Source organism: Convolutriloba macropyga, chromosome 15 (genome assembly GCF_964194025.1).
Source record: "Convolutriloba macropyga chromosome 15, txConMacr16.3, whole genome shotgun sequence".
Classification (NCBI taxonomy): Eukaryota; Metazoa; Xenacoelomorpha; order Acoela; family Convolutidae; genus Convolutriloba; species Convolutriloba macropyga.
The window spans coordinates 12,375,958-12,395,163 of record NC_134482.1 but is presented as its reverse complement, the minus strand read 5'-3'; the positions used below and the strand labels follow the sequence as shown (position 1 = coordinate 12,395,163).

The 19,206-nt window shown below is 36.4% G+C and overlaps 1 protein-coding gene across 2 annotated transcripts in view; it reads right to left on the bottom strand.

Annotated features, from left to right (window-relative positions):
* The window catches only part of LOC142354420 (uncharacterized), a 44,915-nt gene extending 39,096 nt beyond the window's left edge, over positions 1-5,819 (bottom strand). Inside the window, exons 1-2 of one of the 2 annotated variants that reach the window (XM_075406704.1) lie at positions 5,640-5,819; positions 5,547-5,561 (exon numbers count right to left, since the gene is read on the bottom strand). In XM_075406704.1, the coding sequence (XP_075262819.1) occupies positions 5,547-5,561; positions 5,640-5,784 (160 nt within the window). In that variant the 5' untranslated portion in view covers positions 5,785-5,819. The remainder of the gene's footprint in view (positions 1-5,546; positions 5,562-5,639) is intronic. The other variant, XM_075406705.1, reaches the window with a different exon arrangement.
* Between the last annotated feature and the right edge of the window lie 13,387 nt (positions 5,820-19,206).

Here is a 19,206-nt window from a genome sequence, read left to right as displayed (position 1 = left end):
CGGTTTAGAGGAATACCCGAATCAAAAGCAAAAGACGCTCGAGATAGAGCAAAAGCTGTTCTAAATGCTGTCTATGAAAGCCTCAATCATATTCAGGTCAGTTGTCAAATCCAAGACCTGAGACGGCAAGAAAAATATGAGAATAAAACGAGAAAGGTAATTCTCAGAGTGAACAATCCCTGGGATCGGAGACGGATATTGTAACCGCTTTTCAAACTTAAAGACTTCAACAAAAATGTGTTCTTAAGCAAGGAGCTCAGTCCAAAAGCACAAGAAATCGAAAACAACTTGTTGATTAGAAGACAACTCCTGAACTAAAATCTATATCAAGCATCTGAACTGCGAATCCGAGACCTCAACTTGTATCATCGAGATGGTAAAAATTGGATTGAATTGAGTAATTCTGAATATGAAATTTGACTAGAACCAATCAATAATTTAAAACTTTTAACCTACAACGTCCGCAGTTTAGTCGCAATTTCCAGGCAAACTTATCTCGCTAACGCAACCGTAACAGCAAATAACAAAGACATACTTTGCCCAACCGAAACGTGGCTAACTAGGGATGCACCAAGTGAAACACTTTTTCCTAGCAACTTTGAAATCTAAAGAAAAGACAGAAACAAAGAACTCGCTTAACTCAAAACATGGTGGAACACTAATAGCTATTAAAAATCAATCAAACATCAAGATGTTCTTGTCCCAACAACCTTAGAACAAGTTTCCCTAAAATAACGGAACGCTGACGGTAGTTCAGTAGTTCTGTCGTACATCTATAAACCCCCTCTGATAGCCCATACCACCTTAGCTCAAAAACTCTTCATGAATTCTTACACAGGCTTCGTGAAATCAGTGAAAAAATAATAATTACTCGAGATCTGAACATGAACAAAAAAACTGGAATTCAACGACATCTGAAAGTAATGAAGAAATTTTTCTGGAATGCTTACTCGATAACATTTTTGAGCAATTTTTCAACACGAAAAGTCAGGCACTTGATGTATTGTTGTCAAACTCACCCGAGAAAATACATCAATCATACTGTTCTGAATATTTTTTGATATTGTAAGCAAATGATGGCAAGGCATTGAGTGATCATAAGGCATACACAACTGAAGTCGAACTAATGCAATTAATCGTGAAAACAAAGAAAAAGGCGGTCAATTATTGTTTTCGAAAAGCAGACTGGAATGCAACAAATCTCTCAATTGGGACGGGTCCATTCCTCCCCAACTGCTACAGTAATGTGATTGTTCTTCAGCAAGGGTATCATTGGATATGGGAAAAATTAATGTCTCAAAAGTAACGCAACATAATGTCTCTACCACCCTGGATAAATGAGACTAAACGAAGGAGCATGCACACTTTTAAACTTCAAGGAACCACTCAAGGCGGAATTGAACGGTAATCCAGTAACTCCAGCACTTTCCCAAAAAGACCAGGATTTAATAAATAATAAACGCTAATCTGTCGTAGAACAAATACTGACAAAACAAGCAAGAAAACTATTGGCTCACTATACTTAATCAGACGTAGTTTATCGAAATTCTGTCCGGTTACGACAAATTAAATGCTAATACCGGCTACGTGGTTCCAATATCGGTTTAAGGTTCCTCTGTGTCTCACTATAAGACAAAATTACGAATCATTGAAGAAGTTCAGAGAAACGCTACGAAGTGGATACTAACACATTTCAGCAACACAGAACGACTCAGAAAATTAGGAATCTTACCGCTGTCTCTATATATTGCAATGCACGACATCCTATTGCTCACATCAATTTCTAGAGGCAACCATAATATCAATATCAGCGATTTCTTTCAACCAACTGCAACACGGTGACCGAGGTGAGTTGGTTGTCCGAAAGACCTGGCTTACGAAAACAAATTCAGACTTCAATATCAGAACTGCGTTCCGATAAAATACAGCAAAACGGACTCGCATCTTTGGATAATAAACTGCTACTGCAGCTCATGCGACCCCAGAGGAAAACTCAAAAACTTAAACTGAAAATCATTAAACTCGACATTTGGTTGCGAGCCAATGGGTATAAAACCTTAGCCTGTACTACCACAAGTGGCACAAGAAAATCTATAGCGAGAAGCGCACACTCAGACAATATAGGGCATCGTACGACGAATTAACCTCAATTATGGATAGCGGAAGCAAAAAACAAAAAGGATCAGCAAAATTAATAGACAGACAGATTGATGAAGGATTCAAGAGCTCGCAGCACTGTAATTGTGGTTAGCCAAGTTTCAAATAGCCAAGTTTCAAACAGCTTTCAGAACTATTGTTCCCATATTTAAAGAACCAACTTCAATTGGAAAAACGATCATTAAGAGCGCTTCTCCTTAACGATATTTTTGCGTTTGTCTTTCACGGCAACTTAAAAGCGAAAGAAAAATTTTAATATTGAGGTGAAAATTTGAGGTTTCGAATGAAACGATGATTGCTCCACTCTAGGTAATTTTCTGGAATGCTTACTCGATAACATTTTTAAGCAATTTTTCAACACGAAAAGTCACTTGATGTATTGTTGTCAAACTAACCCGAGAAAATACATCACTCATACTGTTCTGAATATTTTTTGATATTGTATGCAAATGATGGCAAGGCATTGAGTGATCATAAGGCCTACACAACCGAAGTCGAACTAATGCAATTAATCGTGAAAGCAAAGAAAAAGGCGGCCAATTATTGTTTTCGAAAAGCAGACTGGAATGCAACAAATCTCTCAATTGGGACGGGTCCATTCCTCCCCAACTGCTACAGCAATCTGATTGTTCCTCAGCAAGGATATCATTGGAGATGGGAAAAATTAATGTCTCAAAAGTAACACAACATAATGTGTCTACCACCCTAGATAAGCCTGAAACATCTCATCTTACTAAGCAAGACTCCACTTGAACCCAAAAATTTCAAAAACAAAAGCAAGTACACTTATCAAACTTAATATCAGAACAAAATTGAATCAGCTGTCAAAAAAGATCGGGAAATCTTTGAACTAGAGGTTCAAGCAAAAAAAACATAGCTTGATACAGAAACATCTTAGAAACATACGTCGAAAACCCCCACTTCCGTCTCATGCGATATGAAAAGAACGGCCTGAAAACATATAAAGAGAAATGAGAAGCGTTTAATAGTTTTTTGTAGCATTTTCTTAAAATTCCATCAATTAGAAAGCGCCGAATTCTATCTTTATTCTATACTCAACAGAATAATTTTAACAGAACCTCAAATCAGTACCCTGTTAAATCACCCATATGTAAGAAAGGCGATTGACCCAGACGACCTCGGCAACTAACAAAATTCTTGTCTTTAATCTTTCAAACGTTCATTAATAAAGGTATATACCCATCTCAAAGGAAGATAAGCGAGGTTGTCGCTATATTCGATGATATAGATAAAAGTAACAGAAACAGATACCGTCCTATAAGTATATTGACCTGCCTATCCCAAGTATTTGAAAAACTTTTTTCTGATTATATCTACGAAAAAGTTGAAGATTACCTTCAGCAATCGCAATTCGAGTTTCGTAATCTGCTATCTTGTAGTTACTAGCCTATCTCAACCAAATAGACAAGCTTCTTAAACAACAAGCTATATCTAACCTATCGGTTCTTTACCTAGACTTCGAAAAGGCTTTTGACTGCAGGCCCCCACAAACTACTAATTAGAAAATCCCAGTAAAGGTTTTGGAGGTAAGATACTCAGTTTAATTGAGTCATATCTACTCAACTTATTGAGCCAATGACAGCAATATGCCAAAGTCAAGGAAGAAAAATCTGAAAAAATGTGTGCTCAACAGTGGTGTTCCCCAGGGCTCTATGCTGGTTCCACTATTTTTTATCACTTACATAAACGATCTCCCTGAAACTGTAAATGAACAACTACTACGGCTATGCTGACGACTGTAAAGAATTTCTACAGATCGGACAAAAATGGGCAAAACTTGTTCAAACTTTGCATTGTGGTGCTCTGTAAACTGCTTGAGACCAAAATGAAGGAGAATGCACACTATTAAACTTCAAGGAACCACTCAAGGCGGAAATGAACGGTAATCCAGTAACACCAGCACTTTCCCAAAAAGACCAGGATTTAATAAATAATAAACGCTAATCTGTCGTAGAACAAATACTGACAAAACAAGCAAGAAAACTGTTGGCTAACTATACTTAATCAGACGTAGTTTATCGAAATTCTGTCCGGTTACGACAAATTAAATGCTTATACCGGCTACGTGGTTCCAATATCGGTTTACGGTTCCTCTGTGTCTCAACTATAAGACAAAATTACGAATCATTGAAGAAGTTCAGAGAAACGCTACGAAGTGGATACTAAATGCACATTTCAGCAACACAGAACGACTCAGAAAATTAGGACTCTTACCGCTGTCTCTATATATTGCAATGCTCATCCTAATGCTCACATCAATTTCTAGAGGCAACCATAATATCAATATCAGCCATTTCTTTCAACCAACTGCAACAAGGTCACCGAGGTGAGTTGGTTGTCCAAAAGACCTGGCTTGCGAAAACAAATTCAGACTTCTTTATCAGAACTGCGTTCCGATAAAATACAGCGAAACGGACTCGTATCTTTGGATAATAAACTGCTACTGCAGCTCATGCGAACCCAGAGGAAAACTCAAAAACTTAAACTAAAATTCATTAATTTCGACATTTGGTTGCGAGCCAATGGGTATAATAAAACCTTAGCCTGTACTACCATAGGTGGCACAAGAAAAGCTATAGCGAGAAGCGCACACTCAGACAATATAGGGCATCGTACGAGGAATTAACCTCAATTATGGATAGCGGAAGCAAACAATAAAAAGGATGAGCAAAGTTAATAGACAGACAGATTGATGAAGGATTCAAGAGCTCGCAGCACTGTAATTGTGGTTAGCCAAGTTTCAAACAGCTTTCAGAACTATTGTTCCCATATTTCAAGAACCAACTTCAATTGGAAAAACGGATCATTAAGAGCGCTTCTCCTTAACGATATTTTTGCGTTGGTCTTTCACGGCAACTTAAAAGCGAAAGAAAAATTTTAATATTGAGGTGAAAATTTGAGGTTTCGAATGAAACAATGATTGCTCCACTCTATGTAATTTTAAAAGATTCCATTACTAATTAATCGACTAAGAAGAAAGTAAGCACTTGAAGACAAACTGCAACGAAAGCATTCCAGTTTTCCAGAAAAAATTGTGCATGGAAAAAAGCTTTTATCAGTCTGTCTCGTAGACCGCATGTTGCATAGGGGATTAAGACGCACGGGTCTGATATCTTCGGAGCATTTCAAATGGAAATCAAATATATACATCATTGCACCTAAAACTTTGATGTTTTTTCCAATCATTGTCAATATTTTCATTGTCTAAGGAAAATTCTCCGATTGAATTTAATCGCAATTGTCTCCATCAGGCATTCAGCAAACAATGGATAAATAAAAAGAAATAAAATTTCAAAGAATGACTCGATTTGTACATGACAAAACAAACACGACTCCAATCACTATTCTATAATTTGAACTTTACATACCGACAATTAATTGAGCTAAAATCAATTTCTGTTAGTAAATTCTACGTGAGAAGACAACTTGAATTTTCCCAGTTCAATTTAAGAAGTTCTTACCACAATCTCGCCAATATTCAGTCAGCTCATAGCTTCCATCCGCGGGTAAATTGAAAGACGCAAGCATGTCACCGCATGTCGTCGTTGAGCTAACTGGGAAGTCATGATATGATCTTGCATCTGCCAAATACACTTTCATCTTCATTTTACAATTACCATATTTACAATTACTGAAAAAAAAGATTAGAAATATATCATTTTTCAAGATATCAATTTTTCGGGTCTCTCCAACTATAGCCACCCCCCCCCCCCCCCCCCGCTAAGTGGTCAGATAACCGCTAATCTTCCCCCCCCCCCCATCATGGTAATTATACCATAATGGGGGGCTAAAATTTCCACAATGTTTAGTATAATACACCCAATTTTCCCCCTCTCTCAGCTTAGTCGGTTCATATTAAAACGTACTGGGGCTCAAATCAACGTACTAGGGGGCACAAACGGAAAAGATCTTTTTAGAATTAATAACTGTAATGGCGCATACTCTGTAACGGGCTGCATTCAAAACAATATTAAATATATGCAAAGAACCAACTACTCCATTCATTTCTTAAATACACAAACCGTAAACAAGAGAAACCCTGCCCAACATTGGTCCTCAGGGACCTCCGAGCTCTACGTCCTCACGAAGCATTTATATTTTTAATTTTTTTTTAACAGATAAAAGGATATTTTAAAAAAAATAAGAAGGTAAAGAATTATCAGAAAAGGGGATGTTGCGATTAGGGTAACCGGAAATATTAGCCGACGCGATTAGCCCAAAAAAAAATCAAAACTAGGAAAAACAGAATTAACTGCTGGTATTCAGACTACCAAAATGCAATAATGAAATTACAAAAAGGAGCTTTAGCTACCAAGGAGCGAAAAAATTATTAATTTGTTTTCCAGAAATGTGGGGACTGCTCCCGCAAGATAAATATACATACTGTATTTGGTTCGATAGAAAAAAAAATTGACCGCTGAATTTTTTTTTTTTTGATTTCAGGCAACATGTTGAACGCATAATGATTTTTCACCATTCGCGATAGTACAATGTAATAGTTGAGGTAATAAGTTCAGGGATCTTAGTCGTTCGCAATAATTAAGGCTCGGTAGGATCCATTTCAAAACTTTTTCTTGAGATTTTTTTAAGAGTTGCATGTCAGACTTAGAATGCATTAAACAGTTAAATCCATAAATAAAGATTGGAATAAGCGTACACTTATATAGATTTATGTTTGCACTAACCATTAGTAGATATGATGTTTTTCTTTTAGTTTGGTGAAAGAACTTATGGGCTTTATGATTCCGCAATTCTACATGTTCCTTCCAAGTCAGGCTGTCGTTCATAGTGATTCCAGGGTCCTTTAAAATTCTCGATTGTTCCAGCGACCATTGACCCAAAACTCGACTTAGTCTTGACTTGATATTAAAATTTATGTATTGGCATTTCGGTAAATTGAAGCTGATTTTATTTTCTCAACTCCAACGCAATATTGAATCTAGATCTTGTTTGACTATGTGTGTTTCCAAGATTTTTATTATAAAAAAAGTGCGACCATCAGCAAAAAAATTGACCGTTGAAATTCTTTTTTGAATTCAGGCAACACAAAACGATAATTTGACCGCCTTTGCACAATATTGACATGCTCGCTGATGTTGAACGCATAATAATTTTTCACCTTTCGCGATAGCACAATGTAATAGTTGAGAGGTAATAAGTTTAAGACTTTGTAAAAGAAACCAATTTGTCAAATTAAAATTACTTCCAATACTTAAAACAAACGTTTTCGGACTTTACGTTCATCGTCAGGTTAAAACTGTTTTACAAATTGTTAAAAGATAAAATGAATATGTATTTACATTTGTCTGAGATGACAATTAAAACAATTCTAGGAAACATTCTAAAAAATTCAATCGAAAATTTTTCCTTATATACAATATTTAGCCTATTTACAACACATATTTACATCTGTTATCAATTTACTTAAAAACATTCCTATTCCGGATTTTTCGATTTTGTCCATGTTCTTGTATTTTTAGGGTTATTCCGAATTTGCCCTAACCATAAGTATCCCTCTTGTGGAGGTTTTGCAAATTTCGTTTTGTCATGCACAAAATGTTTTTTGCCCTATGCATTCTCATTTAGTCAAAATTATGATTTGAACTAATATTTTAGCGTGAGTTCCCTCCCCCTATAATCGTCGCGTGTGTTTAGTGCCGGCTTCAGCTTGCTGATATATATAGCTTCGATGATCATTAGTTTTTCTACTGACCGACAGGCGTCCAGAATTCTCCATTCAATGTCATTCGTGGCGCCACGACATTCAACTAGATGTTGACCCACCTGTGAATCCTTCTTTTGATGTTCTGTTATCCTTGTGGTAACATGCCGGCTTGTTTGCCCAACATAGATGGATCCGCATCCATTACATTTAATTTCATATACAACGTGGGATTTCAGATCTCTATCAAAGGATGATTTCAGGGTGGGGAGGCACGATCTTAATTTTCGCGTTGTAAAAACTACTTGCAATTCGCATAGTTTCTTCAATTTGCTTGCGAAGTTTTGAGTGAGGTTGCCTCTGTATTGTAGAAAAATAGTTGGCTTATCATTAGATTTAGTCTTGCTTTTTTGATGCTCTTTTGGTGTTGTTCTTAATTGGTCTTTACCGTCACTTATTATTTTTTCTAGAGTCTGATTTACAATTTTTGAAGACCATTCCTCTGGATATTGATTTTTGGTCCAGCAAGATTTGTTCTTTTCAAGAGCCTGATCGAAGGCCAACCAATTAGAGGTTGCATTAAAAACCCTGTGAACCGTCCCTTGAATCACATTTTTCTTATGTTGAAGCGGTGCACAGCTGCGAAAATTCAGTATTATTCCAGTGTCAGTTGGTTTTTGATACCAATGACAGGTGATATTATTTTTGCTGCTCACATTTACGTTAATGTCAAGAAAAGCCAAACCCCCATCCATGTTCACTTTTTCTAAGGTAAATTGCAGGTTGTTGTGTAATGAATTTGCAAATTTTAAATACTCATCCGGGTCACCACGAACCGTGCAGATAATATCATCCACATACCTTTTAAACAATTTCATCTCCTTATCGTGTCCCACTGTCTGTTGGTTGCTGCAATAAGTACAAATCCAAACCACATCCTGCATGTTGGCGTATTCCTCATTCGATATTTTTTGGCATCTTGCATGAAACCAGTTTTTGCATGACTCACATTCCACTCCTTTTCCTCGGTAGGTCACTCTCCGGTTACAGTCTTTGCAATTCCCGTTTTGGTCGCATCTGGAAAAGTTTTTACTGAGCTCTGGTTTTTGAAGTGATGCCTCAAACGATTTCATCCACACATTTGCTAGTATTACAGCCAGTGATGCACCCATAGCCAGTCCCTCTGATTGTACATACCAGATCCCATTACATTTGAAATGAACATTCGTCACCGCAAGCTTTAGCAAACTTTTCATGGCGGACCTTGGGATATCTGGAGCTAGGTTGCTTGAATAGAGATCTCTTAGAGCAATTTCTATAGCCTCTCCAACTGGAACGTTGGTGTACAAACTTTTTACGTCAAGAGATACTATCTGCTCGTCATCTTCAAGAGTGAGAGACTCTAAGGCTTTTCTAGCATCTTGCGTGTTGGTATCAATGTTTGCGCCCGGTAGTTTCTGGAAAAATGGTGTCAAAAATCTGTTCAAGTTTTCGTAGCTGCTACCCGGTATTGAAAGAACAGGTTTAAGACTTTGGAAAAGAATTTTAAGACTTTGGTCCTACTAGGCGCGACAGTTTGGAGTTGAAAACAGTTTCAGGTAAGCCATTAATGAAAATAAAAAGTAGAAGCCCAATTATTGAGCTCTGAGGTACACCCGAGGTGACCGGCGAATTCTTCGATTTTAGATTTCCAATTTTCCCGTATTGCAGTCTGTCGCTCAGGCAACTCTTTAAAATCTTGAACAGCTTGCCGCCTATTCCAATGAGAATGATCGTACGTGAGAGTATTCCATGGTCAACTATGTCAAATGCTTTGGAAAGTCAAAAAGAAATGATTTATTTTCCCCGACTCTTCTCAGAAATGAATTTGTATATTTCATCTAAGTAGGAGGTAGTCATTTGAAGAAAAACTGATCTTCTTTCAAAAAAGCCGTACTTTGAATCTGTTATGAGTCCTTTGTAAAAATTGACTATTGAGCCATCCAAAAATTATCCGAGAAATGGATAATAGTGTTACAGGACGATAATTTACCACATGTGCTTTCGACCCTTTTTTCCTAAAAATTGGGCTAACTGCTCCTGTTTTCCATGCACTAGGAAAGGTTCCGAGGCGCCTAAAATTTCTGGGTAACTGAAAGATCGATTTCGTAAGTTCTTTTGCGCAGTTCCTGAGAACAACTGCAGGCAAGTTACCAGGCCCACTTGATTTCATCATCATCATAGTCGTTGTACACAAACAAAACCGGGACTCGTAATTATCAAACTCGCTTTACACAAGAAACTAACTCATTTGGAAATTCCAAGGCCACACGCGCCTCCTAAAAACTTGTAGCCCCCACTATGGTTGCTTTTTCATGATTGGGGCTATAGTAGTAGTAGAAATAACTAGAATAAAAAGAGTTTATAAAATACATTTTAAGCATACTTCAGAAAAGCGAAATACCATTCTGAAGGGACCCCTACTAGGCGCAAGGCTTGCTAATGGAAGACAAATTGGTCTCAATTAAGTGGAAAGCAAATCAAAAACATTTATGGAAGGAAAAATTCAGTTTAATTCTACCTATGACATTCTTTATTTCATCTATTGAATATCTGATCTTTTACAATTATTCTGCGGCTTTAAAAATTCAAAAAGACCATCGTCTCGACAGTGAATGTTTTTTTTGGAAGTGAGTTAATACCAGGTATTGTTCACAGAGCCTTAGAAATACTTCCTATGTTGTGGAATTCAATAAAATTGAAAAACTCGTTTCAAAGAGTATCTTTCAAATGATTGTAGGTCGAAAGATTTACAAAATTTGTCAAATCGAGCACAAACAGAGATGATGTGGAATTTTTAGAGACCGGTACTGATGGACAATATTCTATATTGGTGCAAAATGCCTGAAAAATATTTGTAAGCATTCAACCTTTTCTTTGCGACAAGTCCTTGGCGATCGTAAATCTGCGTTTGCTGTTCGAGGACTTAGCATTAACCCAGCCACAACAAACAAGTTGAACGATTTGAATTATTTAATTAGACGAGGATCAAATGGTTTTAAGCGACACATTATTCTCTGGCACGACGTGATCAGAAAGTCTGTCAGCAAGCATAAAAGCAAGTTCTAGCCAGCTGATCAACCTGATTGAGCAGTTCAAAAATAAAATTGCTGCCATTACCTACAAAGAGAAGGTGCACCAAATTTGTTTCATCTCCTGAAAAACGCAAAGATTCTAACTATAGACGCAAGAAATCTCCTCTCATATAGGAAGAAGAACAATAAGCTTATTCTCCAAAAGCTCAAACAGTTCCATCCACAAGTGGACTTGGAGTCGCACCTGTTCAATATAGTGCACGAACACCGTGACAACTTACGGAAGCTTATTCAGCGAAAGAGATCGAAGAAAATAAGTAGGGCAGCAGACAGAGACGGCGACGAAAACCGAGTAAAGAGAAAATGTAATTGCTGCCATTACCTACAAAGAGAAGGTGCACCAAATTTGTTTCATCTCCTGAAAAACGCAAAGATTCTAACTACAGACGCAAGAAATTTCCTTTCAGATAGGAAGAAGAACAATAAGCTTATTCTCCAAAAGCTCAAACAGGTGCATCCACAAGTGGACTTGGAGTCGCACCTGTTCAATATAGTGCACGAACACCGTGACAACTTAGGGATGCTTATTCAGCGAAAGAGATCAAAGAAAATAAGAAGGGCAGCAGACAGAGAAGGCGACAAAAACCGAGTAAAGAGAAACTCGACGAGAAAGAATAACGTGAGTTTTATATAAACTGTTTTCTTCTGAAGCATCTGAGGTAGCTACTTTGTTGTCTCGTAGGTGTCTGAGGAAAGTTTACAGTTTTTAGTTAATTCGTTTTTCACCGCGTCTAAAGTAGATACTTTGTTGTCTTGTAGGTGCTGGCGAAAGACAACTTCCTTTACCCGCCTTCCGATAATTTTCTCGCCTAAATTAGATTAAGCTCCATCGTTCTAATTTATATCAAGAGATAACGTTTAACAAGCTTATAACATTTGTTCGGAAATCCATATCGTTAAGTTAAATACTCACGTGCTTTCTTGTAAGGAAAATTAAAATGTCAAGCGTACGTAGATCACGCTCCGAGAAAAAGACTCGAAACGCAATCAAAGGACTATTATCCGATGATTGATGAATTGATTGAAGAAGATGTGAGCACTGTCAGTAAACATCTACATAAAATGCAAAAAGATTGGGTCATTTCCCTCTTCCGCGATTTATTAGCCCAACACAAATCCACACTTAAGCTGGTCATTAACGTTCATTAATAAGGATATATACCCATCTCAAAGGAAGATAAGCGAGGTTGTCGCTAAATTCGATGATATAGATAAAAATAACAGAAACAGATACCGTCCTATAAGCATATTGACCTGCCTATCCCAAGTATTTAAAAAACTTTTTTCTGATTATATTTACGAAAAAGTTAAAGATTACTTTAAGCAATCGCATTTCGAGTTTCGTAATCTGCTATCTTGTAGTTACTAGCCTATCTCAACCAAATATACAAACTTCTTAAACAACAAGCTATATTTAACCTATCGGTTCTTTACCTAGACTTCGAAAAGGCTTTTGACTGCAGGCACCAACAAACTACTAATTAGAAAATCCCAGTAAAGGTTTTGGAGGTAAGATACTCAGTTTAATTGAGTCATATCTACTCAACTTATTGAGCCAATGACAGCAATATGCCAAAGTCAAGGAAGAAAAATCTGAAAAAATGTGTGCTCAACAGTGGTGTTCCCCAGGGCTCTATGCTGGTTCCACTATTTTTTATCACTTACATAAACGATCTCCCTGAAACTGTAAATGAACAACTACTACGGCTATGCTGACGACTATAAAGAATTTCTACAGATCGGACAATAATGGGCAAAACTTGTTCAAACTTTGCATTGTGGTGCTCTGTAAACTGCTTGAGACCAAAATGAAGGAGAATGTACACTATTAAACTTCAAGGAACAACTCAAGACGGAATTGAACGGTAATCCAGTAACACCAGCACTTTCTCAAAAAGACCAGGATTTAATGAATAATAAACGCTAATCTGTCGTAGAACAAATACTGACAAAACAAGCAAGAAAACTGTTGGCTAACTATACTTAATCAGACGTAGTTTATCCAAATTCTGTCCGGTTACGACAAATTAAATGTTTATACCGGCTACGTGGTTCCAATATCGGTTTACGGTTCCTCTGTGTCCCACTATAAGTCAAAGTTACGAATCATTGAAGAAGTTGAGAGAAACGCTACGAAGTGGATACTAAATGCACATTTCAGCAACACAGAACGACTCAGAAAATTAGGACTCTTACCGCTGTCTCTATATTTTGCAATGCACATCCTATTGCTCACATCAATTTCTAGAGGCAACCATAACATCAATATCAGCCATTTCTTTCAACCAACTGCAACAAGGTGACCGAGGTGAGTTGGTTGTCCAAAAGACCTGGCTTACGAAAACAAATTCAGACTTCTTTATCAGAAGTGCTTTCCAATAAAATACAGCGAAACGGACTCGTATCTTTGGATAATAAACTGCTACTGAAGCTCATGCGACCCCAGAGGAAAACTCAAAAACTTAAACTAAAATTCATTAATTTCGACATTTGGTTGCGAGCCAATGGGTATAATAATCCCTTAGCCTGTACTACCATAGGTGGCACAAGAAAAACTATAGCGAGAAGCGCACACTCAGAAAATATAGGGCAATATACGACGAATTAACCTCAATTATGGATAGCGGAAGCAAAAAATAAAAGGATGAGCAAAGTTATTAGACAGACAGATTGATAAAGGATTCAAGAGTTCGCAGCACTGTAATTGTGGTTAGCCAAGTTTCAAATAGCCAAGTCTCAAACAGGTTTCAGAACTATTTTTCCCATATTTCATGATCCAACTTCAATTGGAAAAACGGATCATTAAGAGCGCTTCTCCTTAACGACATTTTTGCGTTTGTCTTTCACGGCAACAAAAAGCGAAAGAAAAATTTTAATATTGAGGTGAAAATTTGAGGTTTCGAATGAAACAATGATTGCTCCACTCTATGTAATTTTAAAAGATTCCATTACTAATTAATCGACTAAGAAGAAAGTAAGCACTTGAAGACAAACTGCAACGAAAGCATTCCAGTTTTCCAGAAAAAATTGTGCATGAAAATAAAGCTTTTATCAGTCTGTCTCGTAGACCGCATGTTGCATAGGGGATTAAGACGCACAGGTCTGATATTTTCGTAGAATTTCAAATAGAAATCGAATATATAAATCATTGCACCTAAAACTTATATGTTTTTTCCAATCATTGTCAATATTTTCATTGTCTAAGGAAAGTTCTACGATTGAATTTAATCGCAATTGTCTCCATCAAGCGTTCAGCATACAATGGAAAAATAAAAAGAAAAAAAAATTTCAAAGAATGACTCGATTTGTACATGACAAAACAAACACGACTCCAATCACTATTAGACGCAAGCATGTCACCGCATGTCGTCGTTGAGCTAACTGGGAAGTCGTGATATGATCTTGCATCTGCCAAATACACTTTCATCTTCATTTTACAATTACCATAGTTACAATTACTGAAAAAAAAGATTAGAAATATATCATTTTTCAAGATATCAATTTTTCGGGTCTCTCCAACTATAGCCACCCCCCCCCCCACCCGCTAAGTGGTCAGATAACCGCTAATCTTCCCCCCCCCCCATCATGGTAATTATACCATAATGGGGGGGCTAAAATTTCCACAATGTTTAGTTATATTACACCCAATTTTCCCCCTCTCACAGCTTAGTCGGTTCATACTAAAACGTACAGGGGCTCAAATCAACGTACTAGGGGGCACAAACGGAAAAGATCTTTTTAGAATTAATAGCTGTAATGGCGCATACTCTGTAACGGGCTGCATTCAAAACAATATTAAATATATGCAAAGAACCAACTACTCCATTCATTTCTTAAATACACAAACCGTAAACAAGAGAAACCCTGCCCAACATTGGTCCTCAGGGACCTCCGAGCTCTACGTCCTCACGAAGCATTTATATTTTTAATTTTTTTCAACAGATAAAAGGATATTTTAAAAAAAAATAAGAAGGTAAAGAATTATCAGAAAAGGGAGTTTTGCGATTAAGTTAAACGGAAATATTAGCCGACGCGAATATTAGCCCAAAAAAATCAAAACTAGGAAAAACAGAATTAACTGCTGGTATTCAGACTACCAAAATGCAATAATGAAATTACAAAAAGGAGCTTTAGCTACCAAGGAGCGAAAAAATTATTAATATTGTTTTCCAGAAATGTGGGGACTGCTCCCGCAAGATAAATATACATACTGTATTTGGTTCGATAGAAAAAAAAATTGACCGCTGAAATTTTTTTTGATTTCAGGCAACATGTTGAACGCATAATGATTTTTCACCATTCGCGATAGTACAATGTAATAGTTGAGGTAATAAGTTCAGGGATCTTAGTCGTTCGCAATAATTAAGGCTCGGTAGGATCCATTTCAAAACATTTTCTTGAGATTTTTTTAAGAGTTGCATGTCAGACTTAGAATGCATTAAACAGTTAAATCCATAAATAAAGAATGGAATAAGCGTACACTTATATAGATTTATGTTTGCACTAACCATCAGTAGATATGATGTGTTTCTTTTAGTTTGGTGAAAGAACTTATGGGCTTTACGATTCCGCAATTTTACATGTTCCTTCCAAGTCAGGCTGTCGTTCATAGTGATTCCAGGGTCCTTTAAAATTCTCGATTGTTCCAGCGACCATTGACCCAAAACTCGACTTAGTCTTGACTTGATATTAAAATTTATGTATTGGCATTTCGGTAAATTGAAGCTGATTTTATTTTCTTAACTCCAACGCAATATTGAATCTAGATCTTGTTTGACTATATGTGTTTCCAAGATTTTCATTATAAAAAAAGTGCGATCATCAGCAAAAAATTGACCGTTGAAATTCTTTTTTGAATTCAGGCAACACAAAACGATAATTTGACCGCCTTTGCACAATATTGACATGCTCGCTGATGTTGAACGCATAATAATTTTTCACCTTTCGCGATAGCACAATGTAATAGTTGAGAGGTAATAAGTTTAAGACTTTGGACCTACTAGGCGCGAGAGTTTGGAGTTGAAAACAGTTTCAGGTAAGTCAATTTTTGTGGTTCAGTCAAAAAGATGAAACAAGTTAGAACATGATGGAGAACGACTACATACAAAACAATATTGTGAAAAATTTTGGGCGTAACATTAGAGACTCGGCCTAATTTTAATGAACACATTCTGTATGTCTCTAAAAAAATTTCGTCGCTTGCAAAAAATCCCAAGTGCCTGACCACTTCTATCTTAATAACTTACTAAATGGCCTACAAGCAGCCTGCAGTTTGTTTTGTGTTAGCTGATTTATTGTTTTACCACATTTTTGAAATTGAAATGGATTCTTAAAATGCAAACAAAAAATTTGCGATAAAAACAAGCGATAAAAAACTTGAGCAAATATTTTTATTATTATTATTATTATTATTATTATTATTATTATTATTATTCTTATTATTATTATTATTATTATTATTATTATAATAATAATTTTTATTATTAATACTATTATTATTATTATTATTATTATTATTATTATTATTATTATTATTATTATTATTATTATTATTATTATTATTATTATTATTATTATTATTCTTATTATTATTATTATTATTATTATTATTATTATTATTATTATTATTATTATAATTATTATTATTATTAGTTTTATTATTATTATTATTATTATTATTACTATTATTATTATTATTATTGTTATTATTATTATTATTATTATTATTATTATTATTATTTTTATTATTATAATTATTATTATTATTATTATTATTATTATTATTATTATTCTTATTATTTTTATTATTATTATTATTATTATAATTATTATTATTATTATTATTATAATTATTAATATTATTATTATTATTATTATTATTATTATTATTATTATTATTATTATTATTATTATTATTATTATTACTATTATTATTATTGTGGTGCGGGTGGCACCTTCCCTAGGGATTACCTGCAAATGAAACTGATAAAACTATAAAACTTTCATGCAACTTTATTCTAGTTCACTGTGTTTCATAAACTGTTCATCTGTATTACGTAACCATTTCTGTTAGCTATTGTTACTTGAACTACTTTAACTGGTACCAACAGGTACCGTCTGACTGTCTACTGTAAATCGCGTCATTGTGCTAACTGAACTTATTCTGACATAGTTTGATATTGAAATACAACCGAATCCCTCGGTAAAGAAGAGAAGAAATTAACGACTTGAAACCTGCGTTTTGAATTAGTCATAACATGGCGCAGCCATCAATGAAGTCACCGATTGGTGTACCCCTCTTTTGGGAAAGCGGGGCAAATCCGTCAAACGAATGGCCAACGTGGTTTTCCACGTTTAAAATGGCCGTAATGGCCAAGGAAAATATGCATGTGGATCTACTTCTACGAATCAAACCCACAGCAAACGACTTATTTTATCCAATAATGCCGACCCTAGAAGAAAGAGTCGAAAACACAAGCGAGGAAGAAAATCGAAAGAGAGAAATAAGAAACGAACGCCGCAAGGTAGACTGGGAAAACGAGTGCAAACAAATACGGAGCAGAGGGCCGATGATAGACAAATATACGTGGGACGAAGCCGATCTGAAAGTGAAAAGCTTAACATACCTATCCCTGGGGAACGAAGCCACAAGAATATTTCATCAGCGAAACCCCCACACTGTCATCGACCGCTGCTCCACAAACGAACTCGTATACGAGTTAGGTATAACCTTTACTCGGCCTAGAAACCTAACCTTTGATAGGTTCCAGCTCATAACAGTTCAACAGAATCCAAACGAAACACTGGAAACTTTTTGGAGCAGATTACGCGAGCTGGGCTCAAAGGCAGCCCTGGGGAACGTAGAGGAAGACCTAATAAAGGATTTCTTTATCGCCAAGATGAACAATACGACAATCCAAATGGAATTTCTCTCCGAAGTGCGCACCGCTGCACAAGTACTTAACTTTGCTCTATCAAGAGAAAGAGGCCAAGAGAATCAAAAAGAAATTCTCAGATCATCAGCTCCAAACTGGACCAACCAAGTAAACGCAATTTCAAACAAAAACACACGTCCCACACAACGTCCCCAACAACAAAGCCCCCAACAACAAAACAAACCAAACGAGCAATGTTGGAGATGCGGGGGTATATTTATAGCAGGGCACATGAACCAGTGCACAGCCAAACAAGCTACCTGCAACATATGCAAAAAAACGGGACATTTCGCCAAGATGTGCAGGTCTAAGATACCCCCACTCCCAACCAGAAAACCCAACCAGAGATCTCAACAACAACGTCCCCAGGGACAAAACAATCAACTCAGAGTAAGACAGATACAGGAACAGTTAATCGAGGAGGAAGAACCCGATCAGGAAGAAACAGAATCGGTTGACCCGGAGTCCGCACTATACATTAAAGAACTGTCAGAGGACTGGGCGGACATAAACCACATCGCAGCAGAATCATTCTCGGAAGTAAAGAACATTCACCTCCAAACAAACTCGACAAAAGAAGTCTGGGTGCAAACAACTACAAACAACCTAAAAGTACAATGGTTGGCGGATACAGGATCCCCAAGGAGCTTCATCACGGCGGAACAGGCAACCGAAATCATGAAATATAACCCAGGAGTAAAGTTACAACAATATTCCAGCCCAACAAAATATAAATGTTTCAACAACAACAACATAAAGATCGATGGAGAAATCAACATCACCCTGCAATCCGGCTCCTGGACAGCAAAGAACTGCAGAATCTTAGTAGTAGGACATAAGACTAACAACTTAATGGGCAGAGACGTTCTTCAGAAACTGGGAATTACACTCCAACAAAAACCCAACAAATCCCCAGGTAACAACTTTTATTCAATCTCTACTATCCAAACAGAGAAAAATATAATCAAATGGATATACAAAAAATACCCACACTTATGTACCAGATTAGGAAAATCAAAAAACCACATAGCAAAATCGATATTCAAACAAAACCACAACCCCATACAACAGAAAGGACGACGAGTTCCCCTCCACCTACTCGAAAAAGTAGAACGCGAATTAGACAAACTAATACAAGACAAACAAATCACTAAACTAGAAAAATGTCCCGACGATCTGTTCGTTAGCCCTGTAGTAATAACAGTAAAAAAGGACAAATCAGTCAAAATAGCACTTGACTCGAAAAAATTAAACAAAGCAATACACAAAAACAAATACCAAATGCAAAGCATTGACC